A 25,495-nucleotide genomic window follows, 5' to 3' on the forward strand; every position below is an offset into this window, starting at 1 on the left:
TACTATAAATTTGTTAACCTCAAATATCAAAAATATTATTTCAAAGGCAATCAATATAAAATGATTCATGGGATATATTACAATTTTTCATATTAAGATTTTCAAATTGAATATGCCTTTTATACTTGGTGACACATTTCAGTTTGTAGTGGCCACACCTCTGTCAACAGCAGCAACACCACCACAAAACACACAATCAGAATACTTTTGTAAGAGTTCCTTTCAGCCAATAACTGAAGACATGCATGGAGGTTAGATCTCAAGGGACTGAGAAAATGCTCTGGAGAATGGCATTTTGGCAGTTCTTTTTATGCATTTAGAACCAAAGGAGAAAATATAAGGAAGGTTATGTACAATTTATTAGTGGTAGATTAAGGAGGTGGGAAAAAGCAAAGAGGAGAAATCTCCAGGATTGCATAAAAAGTAAAATGGAGAGATGCATATACTTCTTTTGTATTGATGAGTATAGGATAGTTAACATTTAACATTTACACTGAATAGAGATGGTTAGCAGGCAACAAGGGAACAGTGAGAAATTTTGTGGTCATTGTGCTCTGGCCTGTGGTTATGTCATAGGTGGGCACAGGTAACCAGGTTTTTAGTGATCGGGACAAAGAATTGAACCGAACGCCCAGAGTTTATAGAAGAGAACATGGGAGCAGGCCAACTCCAAGCAGAGATTGACCTCATGGGCTGGAGGGACTCTATTCTTATAGGGAGGATTCTTCCTGGCTAGTTTTAGTGGGCTTTTACTGAGTATATGCAAGTAGTTGCATTACTTTAAAGCTACTGCGCATGTGGTTTCCCATGATCCTTCCCAATTGGCCACCAGGGAAGAGGGTCCCACAATGCTACTGAATTAATCCCCGTTTCTCCTGGGTTCCCCTTGTACTAGGTTCACCTTTCCCTAAGCCAGAGAATTATAGCTCTCCATGCTAGAGATTGGTGAAAAAGAAAAGAGTTATTTATTCAAGTTATGCAGACTAAAAGTAATGACTTAATGTCTTTGTCAAAATCCCAAAGTCCCTTGAAACACCCACAAACACGCACAGTCCTTCCTTCCCCTCTTTGCCCAGTCTCGGGTACCGCATCTCAGGAGAAGAAATAGAAGTCTGTGGCTTAGGCAGCTCTCGGTTTTTCCTAGTAATTTGTGCTCAGCTGGCAGGCTTTCCTTAGTTCCCAGCACCATTGGTTGTGTTGCCAGGATCTCCAGCTAAAGCGGCGTGGTGACTCTTCTCTTGGCTGGGGCGGGGGATGGGGGGGTGATCCCCCTTTCTGGGAGAGTGAGGGCAGCAACAGCAGCACTGACAGGGCTAGCACGGAGCTCATCGGAGCTCATCGTGTCTTGGCCAGAGCAGTTGGCTGCAAGGCTGGCTGAGTCCCAGCGGTGAGAGCGCAGGCGCAGCATGCGGAGGCCTGGCGGTGGCTGCGGCGGCCGGGCAGTGACCCGGTGCTCCCTGGTGGCCCCTTCTCGCAGCCGTGGCTGCAGGCGGTAGAGGAGCCGCAGGCGGTAGAGGAGCCGCAGGCGGCTGAGGAGCCAGGCGGTAGAGGAGCCGCAGGCGGCTGCATCATGGACAGTGTCTGCACGGCTACTGGAGTCCCCACTCTGCTAAAGCCGCATGGTTCTCGAGAAGTTTTTTTTTCTCTTTTAATTGCTTAAGTATTCTAGAATTATAAATATTTGCTTTTCTTCCAGGTAGCAGCAAGAATTATTTTGTGATGACTCATCTCTACTTTTTAGGATATTATTATTGCCATTGGAGATGTCAAAATTGGGAAGGTGATAAGCTTAAAAAGAATATGTTCACTTTTATCCTTACTTACGGAAGAGATTGTAACAGAAAATTCTCCATTTAAATTTAAAGTAATCTTTTTTTTTAATTTTATTTTAATCATTGTTCAAGTATAGTTTTCTTCCTTTTACTCCCATTCCAGCCCACCCACCCAACCCTCCCCAAAATTTAAAGTAGTCTTGAGGAGGAAAACTGTGAAGTAAGACAGAAGGGAATAGTTTATCCCAACCTTCTGTAATCCAACTATACCAGCATTTGATTTGAGCAATTATAGCATCAGGATGTTGAGAAAAGGAAAGGGACCTATTTCTTAGGAGCCCAGAGGAGAGGAGAAAACCGTGGTTCAAATCACCTGTCCCTTCCCAAGTCCCAGGGTGATGGATAATCTCTCTTACATTTCTAGCTGTGATGCATTTAATGCTGATGGCCCTTTTGAACCAATATTTGGCCACACAGGATCTCAGATAAAAACAAAATGTATATGGTTCTGGAAGATGTCACAGGTTGAATCTGTTCTTCCAGGATCCCAACCACAGCAGTCTGACCATGTTTATGTCCATGGTCCAGTCTCTTTCCATTATCCCACTTGCACTTTCTTCTCTGCCTGTTTTTGTTGCTGATTTAAAATTTTATTCACTAGAAGCCAGGCTTAGCTATTACTGCTTTAACTGCTTTATCACGTGCACGAAGTCAAACTTCGTAAAACCATCCTGCCCTAACATTTAGTCTTCTGGATTGAGAATGATTGCAATAACTTCTGGTCAATTTAAGCATAACTGGAATTTAGGGGGAGGATATTTGGTGGCTGAGGCAGCTGGATCAATGGGAAGGCTGGAGTTGGGTAGAGCCAGCAGGGTTCTGCCATAGAAATTGTCTACTTAGAAGGCCGGAGCTGCCTTTGTCACCACTGGGTCCAAGGCTGCTGCCCATCACAGTCTGGACTCCAGCACAGCCTCAGGAAATCATCTGTAACAGCTTTGTGCCTTCTAGTTTCTCCCTCAAGTTTCAAAGTCCTGGTCTTGAGTGGCCAGGTCCTATGCCCACACTGTGGTTTCAAGAGTGTGGAAGGAAATACTGGGCCCTTTTTTTCCCCCCAGAGTTTTTTAAAAAATTATTTTTATTGTTGTTCAATTCCAGTTGTCCCCATTTCCCCCCATTACTCTCCTTTGCCTTACCCACACCCAACCTTCCATATTCATTCCTCGCACCCCACCCTGTGATCTTTGTCCATGGGTCCTTTATACATATTCCTTGATAACCATTCTCCTACTCTCCCCCGTTATTTCCCTTCCCACTTCCCTTTGGTCACTGTCAGTTTGTTCTTTATTTCCATGTCTCTGGTTATATTTTGCTTGCTTGGTTTGTTGATTAGGTTCCACTTACAAGTGAGATCATGTGATATTTGTCTTTCACCACCTGGCTTATTTCACTTAGCATAATCTCCAGTTTCACTCATGCAGTCGCAAAAGGTAGGAATTCCTTCTTTCTTTCTGTTGCATGGTATTATATTGTATAAATGTACCATGTTTTTTGGTCCACTCATGTAGTGATGGGCATTTAGGCTGTTTCTAGCACTTGGTTATTGTAAACAACACTGCTATGAACATTGGGGTACCTAGGATTTTTTGAATTGGTGTTTCAGGGTTCTTAGCTTATAATCCCAGCACTGGAATTGCCAGGTCAAAAGGCAGTTCCATTTTTAGTTTTTCTAAGGACATCCCATACTGTTTTCCACAGTGGCTGCACCAGTCTGCACCGCCACTGACAGGGCACTAGGGTTCCCTTTTCTCCTCAACCTCACCAACACTTGTTTCTTTATTTGTTTATGATGGCCTCTCTCACCGGTGTGAAGTGGTATCACACTGTGATACCTGCATCTCTGAGATGGCTAGTGATGCTGAGCATCTTGCCACATGTCTCTGGGCCCTCTGTATGTCCTCCTTGGAGAACTGTCTGTTCAGGTCCTTTGCTCATTTTTAATTGGATTGTTTGTCTTTTTGGTGTGGAGTCGTGTGAGTTCTTTATATATTTAGGAGATCAAACCCTAGATCATTGGCAAATATGTTTTTCCATACGGTTGGTTCCCTTTTCATTTTGCTGATATTTTCTTTAGCTATGCAGAAATTTTTTAATTTGATGGAGTCCCATTTATTTATTCTTTATTTCCCTTGGGCCCCTTTTCTGTCTTTAAGCTTCATGTTAGGAGGAGGCATTTGCTCTTTTTTGGTCATCTTCCAGGGTAGGGATGATCAGAACTTTCAGAAATTTATATTCAGATAATTTGTTGTTTTTCAGGTGATTGTCTTACATAAATTATTTCCCAGTATCTATGATTTATATTTTGCTTTCATTAAGGCAAATATCTACATTACTAGTTTTTGAATATATTGTTTTAAATAATGTTACAGGGGAAAAAAAAAACTTCATTCAAGCTTCCAGGGTGAATATTAGTTCCTTTTAATAAAAGGAAAAAAAAATGAAGTTAGACTTTTTAGCTCAGTGACATGGAAGGACTTAATTAGGAATTTTTACATTGAGGTTGGTGTTTTCTGATCGTATGTTTAGATATAATTCCCTTCTGACTTAGGTAGTAATAAATATATGTGTGAGTACAAGAACCTTCCCTTTGGACTCTCCTACTTTATAGTGCGTATGGTTGTCTTGATAGATTGAAAAATACTATATACATTTTGTTAGTTACATAAATTGACAAAATGCTGTCCAGTATATAGTTTGTAAAAATATCTGAGACAGGCGGATATTTTAGCCTAGCTTATTAAACTCCCCAAAGAATATTGATTACTTGTAAATTCAAAATCCTTGCCTGAGTGATACACAAAAAATCTGTTCCTTCTTGAATCTATTTCTATTATAGTTTTATAAGCATAAGCTATATTTTATATATTGCAGAATATTCAGTACTATATGTAAGTTTAGTAAAAACAAATCGTTGCCTTGTTGAGTCAGGGGCGGGTCCGGTAAGAAATGGAAGGTGGCAAATACAGGCAGCGGAAGGTGCGGATGCCGAGGTGTGAGCTGTGAGAGGCCTGTGTGTGAGTGTGTGGTCTCAGTCCTCCTGCGTGGTCTTGGTGTTTAATTTTTTGCTTTTTCCTAACATTCTAACTAAAGATTTTCTTTTATTCTAGAATTCTATGAAGAAATTCTCTCACTGGCTTATAGTTTAACCTGCCACGGTATTTCCCCTCAAATGTGGCAGCTTCTAGGAATACTGTACGAGGTTTTTCAGCAGGATTGTTTTGAATACTTTACAGGTATGGTTTTGACCATGTAACGTTTTTGCTGTTTCTTGTCTACACATTATTTCATTTGACACTTGAAATAAAGACATAGATGATTTCAGTACTAATCAGAAAATAATTGTTCTTATTTCCCTGATGAGCAAAGGATGGGGCTGTTTTAGCAGTGATTTTCGGCCTCAGGAATACAGGCAATAAGAGGGAGCCTGTGTTTCCTGTTGTATCTTAAGTTAGTTTGCAATCAGAGTGATTCAGTTAATACTTTCTCAACACCGACTCTGTTCCACGCGCTGTTCTAAGCTCAGCAGTGCAGCAGTAAACAAAATAGCCCTTGCTCTTTTGATGTTTTCATTCTAGTGGGGGACAAAGGAATGTATAGAAATGCCCAGACACGCAAGAAAACATGTAGTGCGTGAGGTGGTGATTGCTATAGAGAAAAGAATATTCAGAAAAATCACCTCATCAAATGATGAGCATTTAATTCTTTCGGATCCATATTTTCTTCATCTGTAAGTAGGGCACATGTGTCGTTTTTGTTTCTAGCATTTCATAGTTGCAAGGGAAGATAGTAATGTGTGGGTGCAACAGAAATGTGGTTTCGGTGGCAATAATTTATTTCTACTCCTATTACTTAAGTCTCATTGGGATTTGGAAATTTTTTTTCAGACATGATGCCTCTTCTGCATAATTATGTGACAATAGATACAAATACTTTACTATCAAATCCAAAGCATTTAGAAATACTTTTCACGATGTGTAGAAAGGTAAGCATGCCCTAATCAGCTGTTGTAGTATTGAGTGTTTTAAACTTTTGGTTTGTTTCTTATACGTTTACCGTATTTTGCCGTGTGATGATGTGTTCCCATGTATAATGCACACCCACATGTTTGTGCGCATTATACAGAGAATTATTATGCCTGTTATTATACCCATGGCATGTAATCATTGCACTCATGTATAATGCGCATCCTTATTTTTCCCTCAAAAATTGGGCAAAAGAGTGTGTGTTATACCTGTCAAAATATGGTAGTTCTTCTGTATTGTCTTCATCACCATATATTTGCTATTTTGTGTTTTTAAAATGGAATTTGGAATTGCAATTTGAAAATTCCATATGGTGTTGTTCTTAAGAATGTTTGCCGCTTTTATAACTGTGTGCTTTATAATATTCAGAGGTAACTGATTTTCTTTGTGTTTGTTTCTTTCAAAAGTGCAGACTTGCTACTTAATTGAAGAAAAGTGCTAGGAAAATAACCACACAGTTGGCCAGTCATTGATTTTTCTTTGAATTGACTGTACATATTGGAAGTCACTAGATATAGGTCATTTGACCATAAATAACATAAGACAGAAGATTGAAATTGTTGGAAAAACAGCATCATTTAGCTCAGTCCAGGATAATTTATAAGCTACATAATGGCAACTGTTATATTTGTACACAAACCTTGATTGTCTACTGTGCTATCTTTGTCACAGGTTAGATTTGGCCTCTATTAGCTGTATCTTGGAATCATTAATGACTAAGGAATGTTTCCCTTCTGTAGGTGGATATACAGTATGTACATACATACACATAAAACTGTATTGCATGCAGCTAGCAGAGTTTAGAAAGCTCAAATGGCCAAACCTAAGTTTGTCCTTGGAGTTGGGAGCAAAGTACTAGTGTACAGCCTGTTTTCCTCACCAGAAGGGACGTGGACCTGAGCGCTGAACCGATAATCAGTGTATCTGAGTTAGTTCTCAGTTCAGTTAAAAAGACCCTGGAAGATTTGGAGAAGTCACTGAATTTCTTCACATACAAACTGAAGGAGCGGGATCATGGTTTTTAAAGATTCCTTTAGTGCTAATAGCCCAGCTTGTTAAATCATAATCACTTGGCATTCTTCAGTTTTCCTAAGTTACAGAAACAGCTGCTAGTGAGGAAAAGAGGAAGGGAAAGCAACAAGCAGGAAACAAAGCTGTCCTACATGTTTCCTTATAACTTAGAGCTGCTTTGTATTCCAGCAGGAGGATAAAAGTAGTGTTCACAGTGATGGACTTACCCTTGTCAAGTACTGACAATGTTTCATCTTCTTGGTTTTAATAATCATTAATAGTTATTGAACCCTTACTCTGTACCAGGTGTTTCCTAAGCACTTCATACATACTAATTTATTTAATCTCTAGGAGGTTGAACCACAGTTGCTTGCAGTATGCCTGCAGTTTAGTACATTGTCCTGACTCACTGTGTGTTGGAGCCACAGCTGAACCCAGGCATCCTGGCTCCAGGGCCAGACTTAGTCTGATTTTTAAATTACTGAAATATATTTTGTTTCTTTTCCCTTTGAGGGGGTGGGGGTGGGAAAACAAACCAACAAACAAAAACCCAAGTAAGTGCAATTTTGGGAAAAATGGAGTGATTTTTTTCTTTCTGTATCATACAACCCCATGAGGTAGGTATATTATTATCCTCCTTTTACAGAGAGGAACAGTAGGACTGAGGGAGGGTCAGTAGCTTTTCTAAAAATACCCTTTGGAGCTGGAGTTTGAACTGAGGCATTCTGGTTCCAGAGCCCATTCACAGATCTGGATACATGGCCCTAGAGGTGGAATTGTAGATTTATGTAAATAGGGTTGATTCTTGGCTTTAGCAGCTATCTGCTTACTATTCAGCTCACTGTTCCATCTGTTTTCTAGCTTCTAAAAATTTTATAGCTGTCTTTTTTCCTTGCCTCTGTCTTTGTGAATGTACATCTCTGAAATCTCCTTATTATCTTTTTAATGGCTTTTTGGGGAGGAAGAAAATTAAATGGGAGTATTCAATCTGTCATCTTTATCTGGAATTTCTTTTTAATTCAGTTTTCTTAAATTGTATTTGTCTAGGAAATTATCCAGTTCATCTAAGTTTTCAAATATATAGGGAATAGAATATTCCCCATAGCATTCTTTTATTTTTAGTCTCTTCTTTATTTGCATTTATATTTCTTTCATTCCTCATATTTTACTATTTTGTTTTCTTTGCCTTTTGAAACTATTTTTTAAAATAAAAGTTGTCTATTAAGTCTTTTTTTCAATGATGTGTTTTTGGTTTCTCTCTGTTACCTCTTTTGTCTGTATATTTATTTTCTGTCTCACCTTTATTCTTTGGGTTAAGTTTGTTCTTTTTATGTCTGGTGTTTGAACTCTTACTAATTTTTCCATTTTTTCTCATTTCTAACATAAGCAGCTTCTGCTTTCTTCTGGCAACCTTAGGAAGTGTATAATACCAAATTATGATTATTATTATGAAAAAATGGGTGCATATGGACAATTCAAAAAGATTGGGAAAACACAGGGTTTGTTTTACTGTTTAAAAGGAAGGTTTAAAAAATTTTAAATTGTTTTGTTGTTTTGGTGCCTTTAAAATAAAAAGGACTCATGGACATGGACAGCAGTGTGGTGATGGTGGGGGAAATGGAGTGTAAGGGGACTAAATGGTAATGGGAAAAATACAATAAAGATTGAATCAAAAGAAGAGAAGCCTCAGGTATCTAGATAACTACTAACTCATATAATTTACTTTATTACACCAAAGTTAAGTGAATTTTTACTTTTTATGAGGAATTAGATAAAGAAGATAGACTTTATTTTGACTTTTCCTCTTTGGGTTGACAAGGTAAACTTAAAAAGCAAGCAAAGCTATGATTTTAATGGCTAAATTTTTATGAGATATTTGCTTCGATAGAATTTTATGCAGTGCCACTCACTGCTGAGCTCATTGTGATTCTGGCAGGTGCTGTGTGGAGATGCAGGAGAAGATGCAGAATGCCACGCAGCCAAACTTCTTGAAGTCATCATTCTTCAGTGCAAAGGGAGGGGAATTGATCAGGTAACATGTGTGGAAAGCTTCTTACTTGATGTTTATATTTAAACTTTACATTTCTGATTGATGTGTTTATATTATGATGGAAATTTCAAAAGATAGCCTATAGTTTGTGTTTGCTGGTGGAAAATCCTATTTAAATGACAAAGAAAGAGTCTACGGCCATACCACCCGGAATGTGCCCGATCACGTATGATCTCGGAAGCTAAGCATGGTCGGGCCTGGTTAGTACTTGGATGGGAGACAAAGAAAGATACTCATACAATTTGGAAAGTTTACCTTACATTTTAGCTGAGAAAGAAATTCACAGAAAAATATGTAATAATCTAAGGGGCCATCAGGCAAAACATAAAGAAGATACATGTATAAATTTTACACAGTTGGATTCCCAGAGATTTGAGTTTTCTCTTTGTTTTTGTGTGTGCTATTGAAGTATTCGCAGGTTCTTTTTTTTTTTTTAACCAGAAATGAAAATACTATGTAAAAAAGAAAAATGTTTCTGTTTACCGATTATTTTTCCTGTTTACCTTAAACATGGATAGGCTGAGACCATACTGGAGTTATTGCCACCATTTAGGTGTGGGGTTTTTAGGACGACCTCCACCTTAACTGTAATCTGCCCTGAAAAGCGAAGGAGACCCCCTGGCACTGCTGTAGAACCTCTCGTTGTCCGTTTCACCTCTCTGTGTTTTTTTCTGGAATATAAATTTAATATGTCTAATGATGATTTAAATAAGCAAAGGTTTTATTGCTATTGAATATCTTATTTATTGATTGTATTTTTTACCAACATTCATCTTTCTCTGTGTCTGGTTGATTCTCTTTTTGTTTATTTCCTCTAGTGCATTCCACCCTTTGTTCAGCTTGTTTTGGAGAGATTAACACGAGGGGTCAAAACTAGTGAGCTCCGCACTATGTGTCTTCAGGTTGCAATTGCTGCCCTGTACTACAACCCCGATTTGCTGCTGCATACCTTAGAAAGAATTCAGTTGCCTCACAACCCTGGACCTGTAACTGTACAGTTTATAAATCAGTGGATGAATGATACAGATTGTTTTCTTGGGTATGTGTTCTCTTGATTTTTCACGGCATTTCTGTTTCTGGAAAGTTGAATTTTTAATATGTGCATGTAATAGCATACACTAAGATAATCTTCATATCTTAAGAATTATTTTTAGTGTATTAAAATGTTTAATTTTTAGAGAATGAAGATTGTGTTTCAGCAGTATAATCTCATAGAAGGAATGCTGGCTCTGAAAATTTAGGGGTAGCCCTCCACACTTATTTTTGACTTGCATGTATTGCTCTGTCTGCACGTAACAAAAACTAAGTGTTCATCCAGGTTCCACGACTGCAAAGTGTCTAGGGGTAAAAACATTCAGCATGGAGTCAGGTTTCTAAGGAAATGACCAGTCTGGTAGCGTATAATGTACTGTCCCAGGATATCGAACACCTTGCAAGTCTCAAGGGAGCCCTTTCTCAAACGTGAGGTCAGGATTGTTAGATGTGGCTCAGGCGCTGCCCTGGTAGGAGAGTTTGGACTTAGGTGAAGCACTGTCCTAGTTTTCTGACACCGACAGAGTGAGATTCCAAAGTGGTTATCTGCCCACCTCAAGTGACCTGACACTCAGTAGTGAGCCAGCACATTGTAGTGATCGTGTTATGCTAGAATTTGAGCTAGATTGTTGACTGATTTGCTTAAAGCATTAGAAATAGTGAATGTTCTTTTTAAACTTTGTAAGATACTATTTAGAAAAAATTGGACTAGGTGTGGGGAAAGATTTCCAGCAGGAGAAATAGGACACTGCTAAGTGGTGGGGAGAGAGTGGTAGAGCAGGAGTGGGGCAACATTTTATAAGCTGCTCCATTTCTTCACATTATTCTATGTGTAGGAGACTGGAATTGGGCCCTGTTTTAGATTTCTTACTTAGACCATAAAGGGATGAACATGCTTTAAAAGGGAATAGTGTCTAAAGTTGACTGTGACAAAGATTTAGGGAGTAGAGATTTGGTCATTCACAGGTAGCAGTTGGTTAGCTCATCTCTTTGTTGCCATCTATAAGGGGTTTTCCCAAAGATAGAAACGCTGTCTCAGCTGTTGCCGAGGTTGGGCGTGCTTGGATTGTGCTTCTTCGGGTTCTTCAGAGCCCCGCTTTATAACCGTCTTCCTTGCTGTGATCCCTTCGACACCAGGTATGCACTACCAGTTAGGGGCTCGAGGATGAGAAAGCCCTCAGGACAGGCATGGCCCCCGTTGGAGCACACTACCCTGGCGGCAGTCACTTGGATGAATCAAGCAATGCAAATAATGAAGGATAACAGAAGCTTGTAACACATTCATTATTAGGTTTATTGTATATTACTCCCATTTTAAACAAACTGAATCACTGCAAATGAATTTTTTGTTCATGCCACAATTTTAAGTGTTATACCTTATAGTAGTCCTTTAATTCTTAATATTTTTAGTTTTAAATAACTTAGAAGAATCATTCAGTAGAAAAATGTATGTAATATCTATCGGTCATTTTTCCTTCATAATTAAATTTTTCTTATCTTGTGGCAGAAGACATTAAGTAGATTTACTTACAGACATTAAGTTCAGCTTATTAGATGCTGAGTTTTTGAAATAGCGGTTTTGGCGCCTGGGATTAGTGTAGAGTATATCTGCCACGGAGCCTTGTGGATCAATGTCATAAAGACAGAGTCTAAGGAATGCTTCCTTTTTTCCTTTGCGTAGGAATTTTATGCTGTCAAATGCAGGTATTCCTGCTGTAATAAAACTTGTTATGCCAAGGCCCTGATACAGCATTTATATTAACCATAAATCAATATTATAGTAAGATTCACTATACTAATTGCAGACTTCCGTAGGTCTTTGAAGGCAGTAATTGGTTTACAAACTTCATTTACATGGGATTTCGTGTAGTACGAAATGGGGGATATGTGTGTGTGATGACGATGAATGAACCTTAGGGTGCACCTTGGACATTCCTTTTTTATTTCTTCAGAATTTGTCCTCATTGCTCACAGTCACGTTTACTTTCCCCTCATCATTTGTAGGCATCATGACCGGAAGATGTGTATCATAGGACTGAGCATCCTCCTGGAACTGCATAGTCGACCTCCCGCGGTGGATGCGGTGGGGGCGCAGATCGTGCCCTCTATCCTTTTCCTCTTCCTCGGGCTGAAGCAGGTCTGTGCTACCAGACAGCTGGTAAACCGGGAAGATCGCTCAAAAGCAGAGAAAACTGATACAGAAGAAAATGGTAAAGTCTTCTAATTTCTGTGAATGCTATAATTGAATTTGATTTGAGCATGTATTTTCTTTGGATCTTAGTCTATTTGAAGTCATTAAACAGATTTACATTCTTTGGCCTGTTGCACATTTCACAGATATTTTGAGTTTGGTTGACTTTATTATATCATGTGATATAAATTTGTATTTGTTCACTTTTTGACACTTAAACGATTTATTATTGAGCCTAGTGAATGTTGTTATACCCTGGGAAATACATTTATAACAGGATTCAATGGTCTTGACAATAAGTTAATAACCCAGTATTTATTTATTTACTTTTTGGTGCCAACAGGCTCAGTGAAGGCAACAGTTATGAGTTAAATGAACCATTAGATTTAGGAGTGTCAGCACAGCAGCTTAGTGGGGTACCTGATTTTTTTTTGGTAATGATTCTTAGGTGGCTCATCATCAAAAAATTATGATTGGGAGATATTTGTGGTTTCCATCTTATCCGTTTAGAATAAAGTGCATAAATGAAGGTGATTTAGTTAGTGAGAATAAGATTGTTAGAGTCAAGAATGTTAGATCTTTATTTTATTTAATGATACTGTGAAACTGCTTCATGGGGCCCGGGAAGTAACACTGTTCACCTCCAAATGGGGGTTTTCCTCTCTGGTTTAAAGAAATTATTCTGGAAAATACACAAGTCTATTTTTTATGCTAAGTTCTATGAAATTCTATGTAGGTCTTTGGTAGTAATTTTTTTTTTGCTAGAAGTTTTATGGATTTTTTTTTTGCTAAGTATATGCCAACAATTATAGATTTTCTTCTCTTTCTGATTTCTTGTACTGACCACTTTTTATTGATTTATAATTAATAGGACTTGAGGGAAATTTTTCTGTAATATTCAAGACTTTCTTGATGAGTTTCTCACTAAAGTATAGAATAATTAACTAACAAAGGTACTTCTTGATGTCTTTGTAATTATACCTTTGCCATATATATATATGTTTATATACAGACACACAGATGTGTATATGTGTACATATGTGTGTATATACATTTATGTATGTGGTATATATGTATATGTGTGTGTGAATATATGTTTATGTATGTGGTATGTGTGTGTGTGTATATATGTGTCTGCATGCTTATGTATTTGGTAAAAACAATGGTTTCCATATTTCTAAGACTGCCTTGCAGTTTTAATCCAGGTGTTTATTGTCTGCTGGTTATTTACAATACCAGTCTAACTGGAACAGATGAGCACTGAAAACAGAGTCCATGGTGATAAACAGTTTATATTTCAACTTTTTAACCCACATGTAGCTATTTTATTTCTCCTTTACATTCCTATATTTTTCTGTTTCTATTAGCAGAAATGGCCTCTTCACTCAAGCATTTCTGAGCAGTTCATAATCAGCTTAGCTCATTGTTAAGTCCTGATTTCTCAGCAGGGGCTCATTGTTATTTAAAACACTTATGTACTTTAGTTAGGTAATTGCACAAATAGGTGGAATCACTAGCGGTGTGAAATCTGAATTCCTTTTGATACAGGGGCTAATTTGTTGTGACTGAGACCATTAGCAGCATTGCCACTGATGATGTAGTAACAGTTAGTTTCACATTAAAAAAATAAATAAATAAAACACATGCACTGGACTGCACAATCATTTTATATCTTTTTTGACAAAGTTAATTGGGGTATCTGCAGTTAAATAGTATTTTATATTAATAAACTTGAGGCAGCCATAGCAAAACAATAGTAATGCTAGGCTGGACCACAGATTTAGGCATAGCTGGAAATTGTTTTCAGTGAGGAAGATAGTCATTTTCAGTTTAGGAAACAACAATAAAGATAAGGTTTATTTTTATAATTTTATATAAAATTATGTAGTGCTGTTTCCATTTCTAGAATGTCATTTTGTAATTTTTGTTTTCTTTATGGAACTTTATATTTTGTTTGTGTATGTTTTGATTCCTTTGCAATAATTCATGGATTCACAGAGGAGATTTCAAGTGATGAAGAGGAGGCGAATGTAACTGCTCAAGCAATGCAGTCGAACAATGGAAGAGGTGAAGATGAGGAGGAAGACGACGATGACTGGGATGAAGAAGTATTGGAAGAGACTGCCCTTGAGGGATTCAGCACTCCACTTGACCTTGACAATAGTGTGGATGAATATCAGTTTTTTACCCAAGCTCTGCTAGGTATGTCTTATCTAATCAGAAAAATTTTATTAGTACAGATATTGTGTTTTATAGTTACATAGTATTCCTGTGGTTGTACCATAGGAATACTATGTCCATAATTTATGTCCACCAATGAACATATGGATGTTTCCCAGGTTTTTTTGCTGTTACAGGCAATGTTAAAGTGAACACCTTTGTGTCTAAAAATATTGTTTCCAACATGGCAATGATAATAGAATGTATTGGCATTATTTAGTCTTTCTGCAGATACTCCTGATGAAGGTAGAACCGCCTCTATGTTTCATTGAAAGTTAGTAGGAACTAGAGAGTACGGGGAAGGCCGTTCCAAACTCGGGAAAAGAAGAGTGCAAATGTGGAGATGGGAATAGGGAGGGTATTTGCCTCTAGGCGTGGGTGTGCATCATAATCTGCAGAAGCTTTTAGGTCTTGGGTGGGATCTTGGGATATATTTTAAAATGCTCGAGTGATGGGCAGCCATCTTTGGATCAGTATTTGGTGGAAAGAAGCACATCGGTGAGATTTTGAGAAAGCAGCAGAGAATTGGGTGTGGAGAGGACACAGTTAAAGATGTTAGGCCCATATGTACAGTGGTTGACGAGGAGACTGATAGAACTGTGATGGAAATAGGGAGGTAAAGAGGACTTGGGAGGTGAAGTGGTAACTTTAGTTTTAGTTGTGCTGAATTTGAGGCACAAATCTTGCCTCAAATTGAATTTTGAGTTCTTGGTGTAGGTGCGATGCTGAAGCTGCAGGCAGTGTGAGGATTCTGGAGGAAAATGGTGACAAGTGGGTATGGGTGTTTTCCAAGATCTGGATTTTAGGGAGCATTCATAGTTAGTAAAACCCTAGGAAGAAGGCTAAGGGGGCAGAGAGCTAGGTAAAGCAGAGGTTTTTAATATCCAGCTGGCCTTTGATAGCCCCACATAGTTGGCTACTGACTGGATCCTCAGAAATAATCTATTGGAATAAGTTTCATCACTTTGTATTTGTCTGTATTTTTGTCTCTTGCTATCTGTGATCATTTCATTGTAATTTGATCATGTCATTATTATTCTCTGAAATAATTGTCACTGGACTCTCTTATCTTTTCCTCCTCCACCGGCCCTCCTCCCTCCAAATGCCACAGCTGTGCAGAATCGGGACGCTGCCTGGTACCAGCTGCTGATGGCCCCGCTGAGCGAGGACCAGAGGCGAGCGCTGCAGGAGGTGTTCACACTGGCCGAGCACCGGAGGACGGTGGCAGGTCAGATTTGAGTGCTTGTGTCCATGTGCCAAAGTCAAGCTTACTTAACAAGCCTGGTGGCACTTATATACTGTTTTTTCAGTTGTTAGAGGCCAAACTTTCAAGATATAAGGACTTATTATTGTGTGATCTTTTTAATCACTCATGGTATCTTAGCTTTACAAAACACTGCATCAATATGTGTCTTTCAGTGGTAGTGTTGTTCACTTCCTCCTCTTATTTTGGAGCCAAAGGTAAGATGTAAGGGTTGGGATGAGTCTTGCCGAGGGGGAGTTAGTCAGCGGATATCGCTCCCAAACATCTTAAGCACAAATGACCAAAGGCACTTTGAGCTCTTGCAAGGACCTATATTCCTGGAAATGGAAGGCTCCATTATTCTTTGTTGGGCTTTACATATTGGTGATTCTTGTTGATTTTTGGGTTTTGAGCTGGAGACATTATTTTACATAATTATTTGACATTATTATGGTCACTCCTAGAAAATCAGTGGAAAAGATTTTGTAATTAGAAAAATATTTTTGGGAGACTTCATGGAACAGGTATCTGGAGTTTAGAACCCGTGCTTTCTTCATTGACTTAGGTTTTTAGTCCCGCACAGGTGCCCCTCCTGGCAGGAGAGGTCTGGGCATCCTTTCAGCAGGAGAGCCCGTGGAGCTAGTGGAACTCAACCTTGAGACTTGTTTTCAGTTTGCTCACAGTTAGCAAACAGTTTTTCCATGATGGTAAACATTCTTCCCCACTGACCCGAGTCTGTTAAAGGCTAGTGGTCCGTAGGGCAGGGTAGTTAATACCACGAGTGATGTTCCTTCTCAGTGCGAAGTATAAAGAATCTGCCTCCTTTGAGGCTATTTCCAGCTTTGTCACCTGAAATACTCTTCTTTTTTTCCCCCCTTTCTCTTGGCAAATGCTAGAGGCGAAGAAGAAGATTGAGCAACAGGGAGGCTTCACGTTTGAGAATAAAGGAGTCCTCTCTGCATTCAACTTTGGGACTATGTCCAGCAACAACTGAAAGATGGAATATCCACCGACCGAGACCAAGCATCTGCGGGATATTTCTCTTGGCCAGGGGAATTCCCGGGCGCCAAGGGGAGGGAGGGCCGGAGCGGCTGTGTGACGCCCCCTGCTGTGCCGGCTACTGCCTGGTGGAGGCAGTACTTTTATCCACTCTCCCCTCTGACCTTTCTCACCCTGAAATATGTATTTTAAGCAGCTACTGTATGAAATTAAAGGAAAACATAATCATTGGACTGAAAAGGACATGTCATATGCTCCAAAGGATGAACGACCGAGGTGGTTTAGCGGATCGGATTAATTGCACGTCTCAGGTTTTTGCCATGCAGAATCAATGGATTTATGCGGATAACAGTGCCTTCTGTTGTACATGAATTATCTGAAAACATTTTTTTGGAGTGCATTGCGATTTTTTTTAAAGCATAAAACATATTTCTAGATATAATGTAAACCTTGGCGATATGTTGACTTATTCTGCATTTTACTATGTGAATTTACTGTTAGGCAGTTAGCTACAAGTCACTCTGGTTTCAAAAACATCACCACTCCCCTTGCTCACCCGGCTGCTGGGGCTTTCTTCAGGGGCTGTAACATATGCACTGGCTCTGGGTTCTCATTGAGCAGTTTTGTGGCTTTCCTGGTAGTGTCTTATTTCCTCTTCCTTCGTGCTTTTTAGCCCTGAAAGGGTGGTATTTCTTTTGGAGTCAGCAGATATGAGTATCAGTTTCACTCATAACCTGGTAAGTTCAGGACTTGAAAATTCTTGGCAGGGCTCTCTTTAGTCACTGGAATTAATAAGTCCAAGTGTATTCTGAATCATGTACTTGATTATGCAATGAATTGACCATTATATTCAAGCACATTGAACTTCTGGGAGGAAGGTGCTACATGAGCACACTGTCTTTCTGGGTGGGGGCTTGCGTTTTTAATAATTTACCATTCCAGCTCTGTTAGACCCAGGTCCAAAACATTTTGTAACAACGGTTTTTATCTACAAAAAAGACCCAAATCTAACTCCGTACATTCTCACACATCTGAATTTCCTCCTGCCTGATTCATTTTAGTCTTCGTTAGAGCTCAGTGTGACTTCTTAGGTTTTTCCAAGTCAGTGCCGTTGGTCGCTGCACTCTTAGGTGGTAATACTGTGACGCAGCCCATCGAAAGGATTGCAGATGGAAGTTAACGGCTGTTTCTCTGAGCTGATTCAAGACCAGAACATGGATCACAGTGTTTTCATCCAGTAACATGAAAGTGTATCTCCAGAACTTAATCTACTACTGTATGTGGTGCAGTTTTCCATTTTTGTGAAATGCCTGTGGCTTGTATTGCCCATCAGTGACTGGAGGAGTTTCCTCCAGGTGCTTCCTATCATGCCGTCTCTTACTAATACTAACTCTCTTTAGAATTTCAGGTTATTTAAGTAGTTTTTACAGGAGTAGCCTAAGAAGCTATGAGTTTCAGAGTTAAATGATCCTCTGATTTCCTCTGTCCCTCTGTTCCCAAGGCACTGAGGTCGGATGTGCCAGCTGGTGGCCCAAGAGAACAATGGCACTGGGGGAAAGTTTAGCTGTCTTAAGCTTTGAAACTTCTTATTCTACCCCTGCCCCAAACCTTTTAATGTTAACCGAAATAGTATGCCTTCACACTGGATTGTAAAAGGCACGTGACTTTTATTTTGTGAGGTATTGTCTTCTGCAGTATGAAAGGGAAGTAACTGTTAATGTGTATCATCCTATCTTGTTTTTGAAGCCAGGGTAGTTGTATAATTTTGTTACCAGCAGTGCTAACCTGAATGTGATCTCGTTATCTTGGAAGTGCAGGAACTTACATGAATGTACTGTAAAGTAAAATGCGGACTGATTCCAGGATCCTGAACTTTCCTGTGTGTCATGATTTCTGGAATGTGGAGTTTTGTTGAAATGTGGCGGGTGGTTAAAAATCTGTCAGTGTTTTCCTGCCTTACTGGAACAAGGTGGCAGTTGGCCTGGGAGGGTGAGCAAGACTCATCAGGAGCAGCTAAAGAGTGGGGTGTCGCCCTGGCTGGGCGGCTCAGTTGGTTGGAGCGTCGTCCCATACATCAAACCATACATCAAAACATTATGGGTTCGATTCCCAGTCAAGGCACATACCGAGGCTGTGGGTTTGATCTCCAGTTGGGGTGCGTATAGGAGACAGCCAGTTGATGTTTCCCTCTCACCTTGATGTTTCTCTCTCCCTCTTCCTTCCTTTCTCTCTCTCTAAAAAAAATAAAACAAAATAAACATATCCTTGTGAGAATAAAAAAGAAATGGGGCGTGGTTGGGAGCGAGAACCCATCTCACCAACCAGGACATCTACATGAGTGTGACGGAAGCTCTGAGAAAGCGAAGGTCCTGTCCACACCAGCTGGGCGGGAAAAGAACGCGTGCTCAGACGGGCTGTTTTCTCACGGGCTGCCATTGATTAGGAGCCGTCAGGACTGAGTGGAATGGTAACTGCTGGCCTGTGGGTTCTAAAATACTCACCTAGCGTGACAGTAAGCTCCTCTTCCCACTTACACTTTCTGTGAAGACCACGTGGAACAATAAATTGTTGATCAGGGAAAATGACTAAGGTAGAAAACAGTTATATTACGTCACTTAAGTAATATAGTGAATTACAGTCCAGTTTTCTGTTCAGCAGTTGAGACTGAAAACTATAATAAATTCATCAGGAAACTTGGCTGTGTGATCAGATACCACCAGAGTTTGTGTGCATGCACGCACGCGCTCCTTACATGGCAAACTTCCTGTCCGTTTCACACTCTCCATTGAGGTCGATGTGCCAGGGCCGCTTGGGCAGTGCACTGGTGAGTAAGGCCAAGAGATCAGTGAACGGAGGGTTGGACTCTGCTTCAGGAAGAAGCACCACCTGAGGGCGACTGTGGGGGAGAGGCGTGTGTGCAACAGCAGTGACTGGCTGGGCCCTGGAGAGTCGGGCTGTTGTGGAGAAAAGGGAGTTGGAGGCTCTGCCGGCGAGGGGGGAGGTGGGTGAGTGCCCACGCTCCCCGGCGGGCACACGGGAGGACGTGCACCTTGGATATTGCTGAACTTGAAAATTACTCAAGTAGATGGGTTGCCAGAGGGTTTGAGATTTGCAGGCGGCAAAGGGCAACTAAGGCAGGAGTGAACTTATGGAGCGTTTTTCCCAAAGGACCTCTGGGATGAAGGGAGAAGCCACGGAGGATGAGAACTACACAGCAAGGCCTCACGGGCAGCTTCCAGCCGTGGCCCAGTGTCCCTCCCACACAAAGCTCTTCTCAGTTTAGAGCGACCTACCTTTCCTCCTACCCAGCAAGGGAGGACAGTGCCTGCCTTTCTCTTCCTTTGCCACCATTTTCTCCCGGGAGCTGGTGCGGCCTGACCCACACCCCGCTGGTTTCAGACAGCCTGACTCCTCTCTCCTCAGCATGTCAGTGGGTTAGAATTCCGTCAAAATGGGTGAGCTCCGACCTTGGCATGAGCTCCTCCTTTTTGATTTTTATTTCACCTTGACTTGCTCATCGATTATAAGTTTGAGAGCAGAGACTATGCTTTATACAGTATTTCATATACGTTTTGTCTTCTTTATATACCCTGGACCTGGTGGCCAAGCATAATGCCTACAAACAAATGAATGTGCATTTAGGGTTCTGCCAATGAGGTTGGAATTTAGAGGCATCTCTGAGGCCTCAGATAAGGTATTAGGGTCAGGGAGGTTCCTGTGGAGGCCCCTGGTTTTAGGAGAAAACAAATTTGCAGCGGCAGCAGCTGGGTGGTGAAGCAGGTGTGTGTCACTGGAGGTAAGATGTCGCCTGTGGATCCCTGTGGTCCCTGCTGGCCTTCCTGTCTCTAGATCCAGTGCACAGGGGTTTTTGACTGTTGGTTTGTTGTTTTTTGTGCAGCAGCGTTCCAGGCAGCCGAGTCCTCTCTTTATCAGACCCCTCTTCCTTAGTTCCCATGACAAAGAACCCCTTTCTCCTAACTCCAGCAGTTTCTTTCCTTCCCTTATGGGTTCATTATCCTCTCTTCAGTTCTAAGAGCCTATTTATTTATTCATCAGATATTTATTTTGCAGAAAGTCCTTCTGAGATTGCTCCTGGGCTCTCTTCTAGTGTCTTGGCTTTAGTGAACACTCCTGACCTCCGCCCTGGCATTCAGACTTCTGGAACCAAGTGCCACCTCTTGAGGGTGGCAGGCATCTCAGACTCCATGGGTGCAAATGGAATCGTCTTTGTGCCCTCTGTCTCCAACCCTGCCCTCCCTCAGCCTTTCTTGATTGGTAGTGCCAGTCACCTGACCTTGTTAGACATCTGGGTGTCGTCCTTGATGACTCCCACTTGTTCATTCCTCATACTGATGATCTTTTTAAAAAAATAGTCTGGGTTCCTTTCTATGTTATCTTACTGTGGGCCACCACCATTCCTTGCTAGAATATTCTAGTGCCCTCCACACCTGTTCTTGTGCCCCACCTAACTGCCCTCACTGATTCACCAATGAGGCCGAATGATTTTTCAAGATGCAGATTTTGATTGTATCACTAATATGAGACATTAAGATCTCTCACTGGTTTTTAGGATACAGATAAATCATTAAACTGCTCCAAAGTTTAAACTATCCATCCTTTGCTACTTTTTAGTGCCTTCCAGCTGCCTTTGTCCCTGCTTCCAGTTCACTGGTTTCTTCCTTCTGGGGGTTCACTGATGCGATTTTTTCCTCCTCTACTCTTTACCCAATAAATTTCACTTTCAACTTTGAACATAAATATTTCCTTAGACACACTTTTTTTGCCCTTAGGGCTCCTATATCAACTTTGAATCACTTATCCCACTTATAACCAAATAATTGTGCAATGCAAGCTTCTTGAGAACCAAGACAATGTCCTACTTATTACAGAAACCCAGCCCCTAGAGTAGTGCGTGGCTTGTGGTGGCCTGTGTGATCCAAACCCTCTCAAAGGAAGACTTCCTGGTAATTGTGAAACCACAGAAGTTGGTTGGCCTTAAAATATCCCACTTGGAATTGAATTATCTGCCTAGTTGTAGTCAAACAAATATGTAAAAAAGGCCAATAATTACGTCTCCCCTTTGATTTGGTGATGTTTAAACATTTGCTCAACATTTATTTGGTGGAGTTAGGGAGAAATTGATTTATTAATAAAACTTGTATTTTCAAAATAAGAAATGTATGCATTTATCAGTTTTCCAAACCAGGTAACTAAGTTTTGATCTTTCCCAATAACCACAACTACAAATTCAGTTCATAATTTGTTAGCTCCCCGAAGTTGTGCTCGTGTCAGACCACCCTCAGCTGGGTGCTGCCGGGATTGGGAGCATTTTTACATATAACAGAATGTCCAGCAGGTGGTGTTTAGTTCTTCATGAGGGGATGGTCTACTTTGGTGGGAACGAGAGCAGTTTTCATATCACTAGCTAAGTGAGGAGTTGCTCCATGGGGCCACAGTTCCGATGTGTCCAGTGAGGTTGGAGCGCCCCTTGCAGCTGGCATCCAGGCCGCCGCATGGCCGGCCGGCCGGCCCTCCCCAGGGCTGTGGTTGGGCACCAGGGCCAGACGTTCCCTGAACCAGACACAAGCAGGTCGTGGACTCTCCCAATGCGCCTGCAGCTGACAGGCTTCCAGCCTCTTCTTTCAGCCCAGGTTTGAAGACTAGGGCATAACCTAGAGCAGTTGCACTGCCAGGTTGCTGCTTCAGCAGTTGCTGCTTCCCTTCCTGCTCGTTCATGATCCTGTCACCTTATATCGATCCTCCCCTGGGCTTGTCCTTTGCTTGGTGGCTGTGTTACAGGCTGCGGGAAGCAGAATAATGACACCCCACCCCTACCCTGAAGATGTGGAAGTCCTGATCCCCGGAACCTGTGAATGTGTAACCTTACGTGGCAAAGGGGAATGAGGTTGCAGATAGAATTCAGTTCGATAAGCAGCTGACCTTAAAACAGGGAGTGTGGTGTGGTTACCAGGTGTGCCCAGTGTGATCACAGGGTTTCTTACAGGTGGAGGCGAGAGGCAGAAGAGAAGGGCCCAGTGATACGTGAGGAGGACTGAGGCAGTCCTGGCCAGCTTTGAAGGGGTGGGAGGTGGGGCCATGAGCCCAGAGGCGGCCTCTAGACGCAGGCCAAGGCTAGGACATGGACTATTTCAGAAAGGAATGCAGCCCTGCCAATGCCTTGACTTTTACCCCAAATGAGACCCAGCTGGGACATCTGACCTCTGGGACTGTAAGATAACAAATCTGTGTGCGTTAGGCCTTGAGTTTGTGGTAATTTGTTACGGCACCAACAGAACAGAATACACAGGCCCTGATGGGGGCAGATGCACGAATCCCAGCTGTGAAGACTGAGATGTTAATATTTTGGGCTGGGCATTTTAATTTCTAAACCAAGACCATGTTTTACAGTATAAGTGGTGATGTGGCCTCTTGCTACCTAAGTGCAATCAGGAAATTACTGGGCCTGCTGGGCGTTTTCCTCTGAAACCAGGACAAACTTTCTGCAGTGGATAGAATTTAAAGAGCAAGTAGAAGGTAAAAATAAATGTGCATTTGGATTATATCCCATAGGTTGTGATTGTTAATGTCCCTCTTATAATATAGTACAGCACCTAAACTAGTGTAAAACATTGTATTTTGTATTTAATATATTCATTCAGCAAATGCCTCATGGTTCCTGACATTTTCTGAGCCTCCTTAGTAAGCTTTCCTTTCAGTTCTGTGAGAAACAAAGATTGTTTTTCATTCAATTCCTTTCTACTGAATTTAGCTAGGGCTGGTTGCTGTTGCTTACGACTACGCAGGCTGATGGACGTAGGAAAGAGCTCTTTTTCATCTAGAGAGTCGTGTGGCTCCAGGTGGACTGTTGTTCGCTTGTGGTGCAGCCAGCCTCCGAGACGGCCCGCAGCGATGCTGGTGCTGTTCCCACTCACACTGTTCCAGTGTCGGACTGTAAGCTCAATGGCATGTAGAAGGAGTTACCATGTCATTTCCAAGGTTAGGTTATGAAAAAACTGAGACTCACATCTGGGGCATACGCAAGCTGTCCTGCACTCTTGCTCACTCTCTCCACTGAGTTGCTCTGGTGGAAGCCGCGGCCCGAGGAGCCCGATGGCGAGACCCACACGGGTAGGAGCTGGCACCTCCTGTCCACGGGCACAGGAGAGAAGGAGGAATTCAGGTGCGTGACCCTGTCAAGTCTGCAGAGACCGCAGGCCCGGCTGACAGCTTGACTAAAACCTTACCAGGAGCTCGGTCACGTCACTTGACTAAGCCACTCCTGGATTCCTGACTCTCAGGTACTGCCTGTTACAGGATTGTTGTTTTTAGCTAAGTTTGGGGACAGCTTGTTATGCCACTATAGGTGACTAACACATTGCTCATTAAAAACTCTCCTACGCTTTGCAGTACGTGAATAAAGACAGTACACCCTGAACTGCTGGGAATACAGTCAGTTATTTCTCGTACAGGCGCACTGGTGAGGGAGTGCTGGCACCCGATACAAAGCAGAACTGGGTCACCACTAGGATTCCTCCCCAACCTGAGATTCCATAAGAGGTTGAAATGGAAAAGTGAATGTAACTGAATTTCCCTAAGGTAGTCTTATTGTCTGCTTTCAAACTAAGCTTTATCTAAAAACATATGACAAAATCTGTAGCTTAGATTCAGTTTACATCTATATTCAAATGTTAGGCATTTGTTCTCAGGGACTATCATTTATTTTTAGTCAGTTATTTTTTAAATTTAATCTTTTTTTAAAAAAGGTTTTATTTATTTTTAGAAGGGAGGGAGAAAGAGAGGGAGAGAAACATCAATGTGTGGTTGCCTCTCATGTGTCCCCCACTGGGGACCTGGCCTGCAACCCAGGCATGTGCCCTGATTGGGAATCGAATTGGTGACCCTTTGGTTTGCAGCCTGCACTCAATCCATGAAGTATACCAGCCAGGGATAAATTTAATCTTTATTGTATATTTTTTCATTACCATTTAGCCCTCTTACACCCCTCTCTCTCCCAGTAATCACCACACTGTTGTCCATGTCCATGAGCCCTTTTTCTTTAGTCAGTGATTTTTAATATGCAAAACTTTTTACAAATGAAAAACCATGATCTAATTTATAGGCTATATTTATATGGGCACAAACCCCATTTGCAGCCATGGCTGAATTAACTTCTCACATATTCAGACGTTATCTCTGGTTACACTGACTCCATGGGTCAGTTCCTCTAAGCCATGCAATTGAGATGGTTCTTCAATAGATCAGTTTAACGTGTGTGACCAACTTGCATCGCCATAAAGCTATTTCCATCTCTTTGAAACACATTCACAAGCCTGGACATGCCTCTCTGCCCTTGGGCTGTATTTTTATTTTTATTCTCTCATGTTTATATTCAACTTGGAAATCTGATTTTCAGAGACATCTGGGTTTAGGGTTGGCTGTGGGGTTTGAACAGCAGAACAGATTGCTCATGTAATATAATAACACAGGCATTCCCCTCCCTAGGTCTTTTGTTGAGCTGCCACTTGGTGATGGTTATTTGGTGATACTGTTAATTTTATTCTGCCATGCGGAGAACCCCTGAATTAGAGCAATGGATTATGCTGTCAGTCAGGTTTGACAGAACCTCTATGCGGTTTTGTAATGGAATGAAGTCAACACGGTCCAATGGTGCTAACTGCGCTAAGTAGTATACCTTATTAATTAAAGAGCTAAAATGTTAAAATGCTGTAAAGTGCATTTCTTTATGGTGGATCTATTTTTCCACTTCATGCTTTCCTAAGATTGTAAATGTGGTCCTCAGGGTAAATTTTAACTTCCAACATTCTCAAAGTAAAGTTTAAATGCGAAGTTCAAAAGCACTTGATGATCTATGTGCATATGTGTGTATGTCTATGT

The 25,495-nt window shown here is 41.1% G+C and overlaps 1 protein-coding gene across 2 annotated transcripts in view; it reads left to right on the forward strand.

Annotated features, from left to right (window-relative positions):
* Positions 1-18,472, forward strand: part of IPO8 (importin 8) — a 58,609-nt gene extending 40,137 nt beyond the window's left edge. For both annotated transcript variants that reach the window (XM_045829235.1, XM_045829236.1), the window contains exons 18-25: positions 4,940-5,065; positions 5,717-5,814; positions 8,802-8,897; positions 9,734-9,954; positions 11,952-12,157; positions 14,137-14,340; positions 15,470-15,586; positions 16,498-18,472. In XM_045829235.1, coding sequence (XP_045685191.1) covers positions 4,940-5,065; positions 5,717-5,814; positions 8,802-8,897; positions 9,734-9,954; positions 11,952-12,157; positions 14,137-14,340; positions 15,470-15,586; positions 16,498-16,595 — 1,166 coding nt within the window. In that variant the 3' untranslated portion in view covers positions 16,596-18,472. The remainder of the gene's footprint in view (positions 1-4,939; positions 5,066-5,716; positions 5,815-8,801; positions 8,898-9,733; positions 9,955-11,951; positions 12,158-14,136; positions 14,341-15,469; positions 15,587-16,497) is intronic.
* The last annotated feature ends 7,023 nt before the right edge of the window (positions 18,473-25,495 follow it).

This window comes from Phyllostomus hastatus, unplaced genomic scaffold, assembly GCF_019186645.2.
Source record: "Phyllostomus hastatus isolate PE091 unplaced genomic scaffold, TTU_PhHast_1.1 phas_scaffold_93, whole genome shotgun sequence".
In the NCBI taxonomy this organism is placed as follows: Eukaryota; Metazoa; Chordata; class Mammalia; order Chiroptera; family Phyllostomidae; genus Phyllostomus; species Phyllostomus hastatus.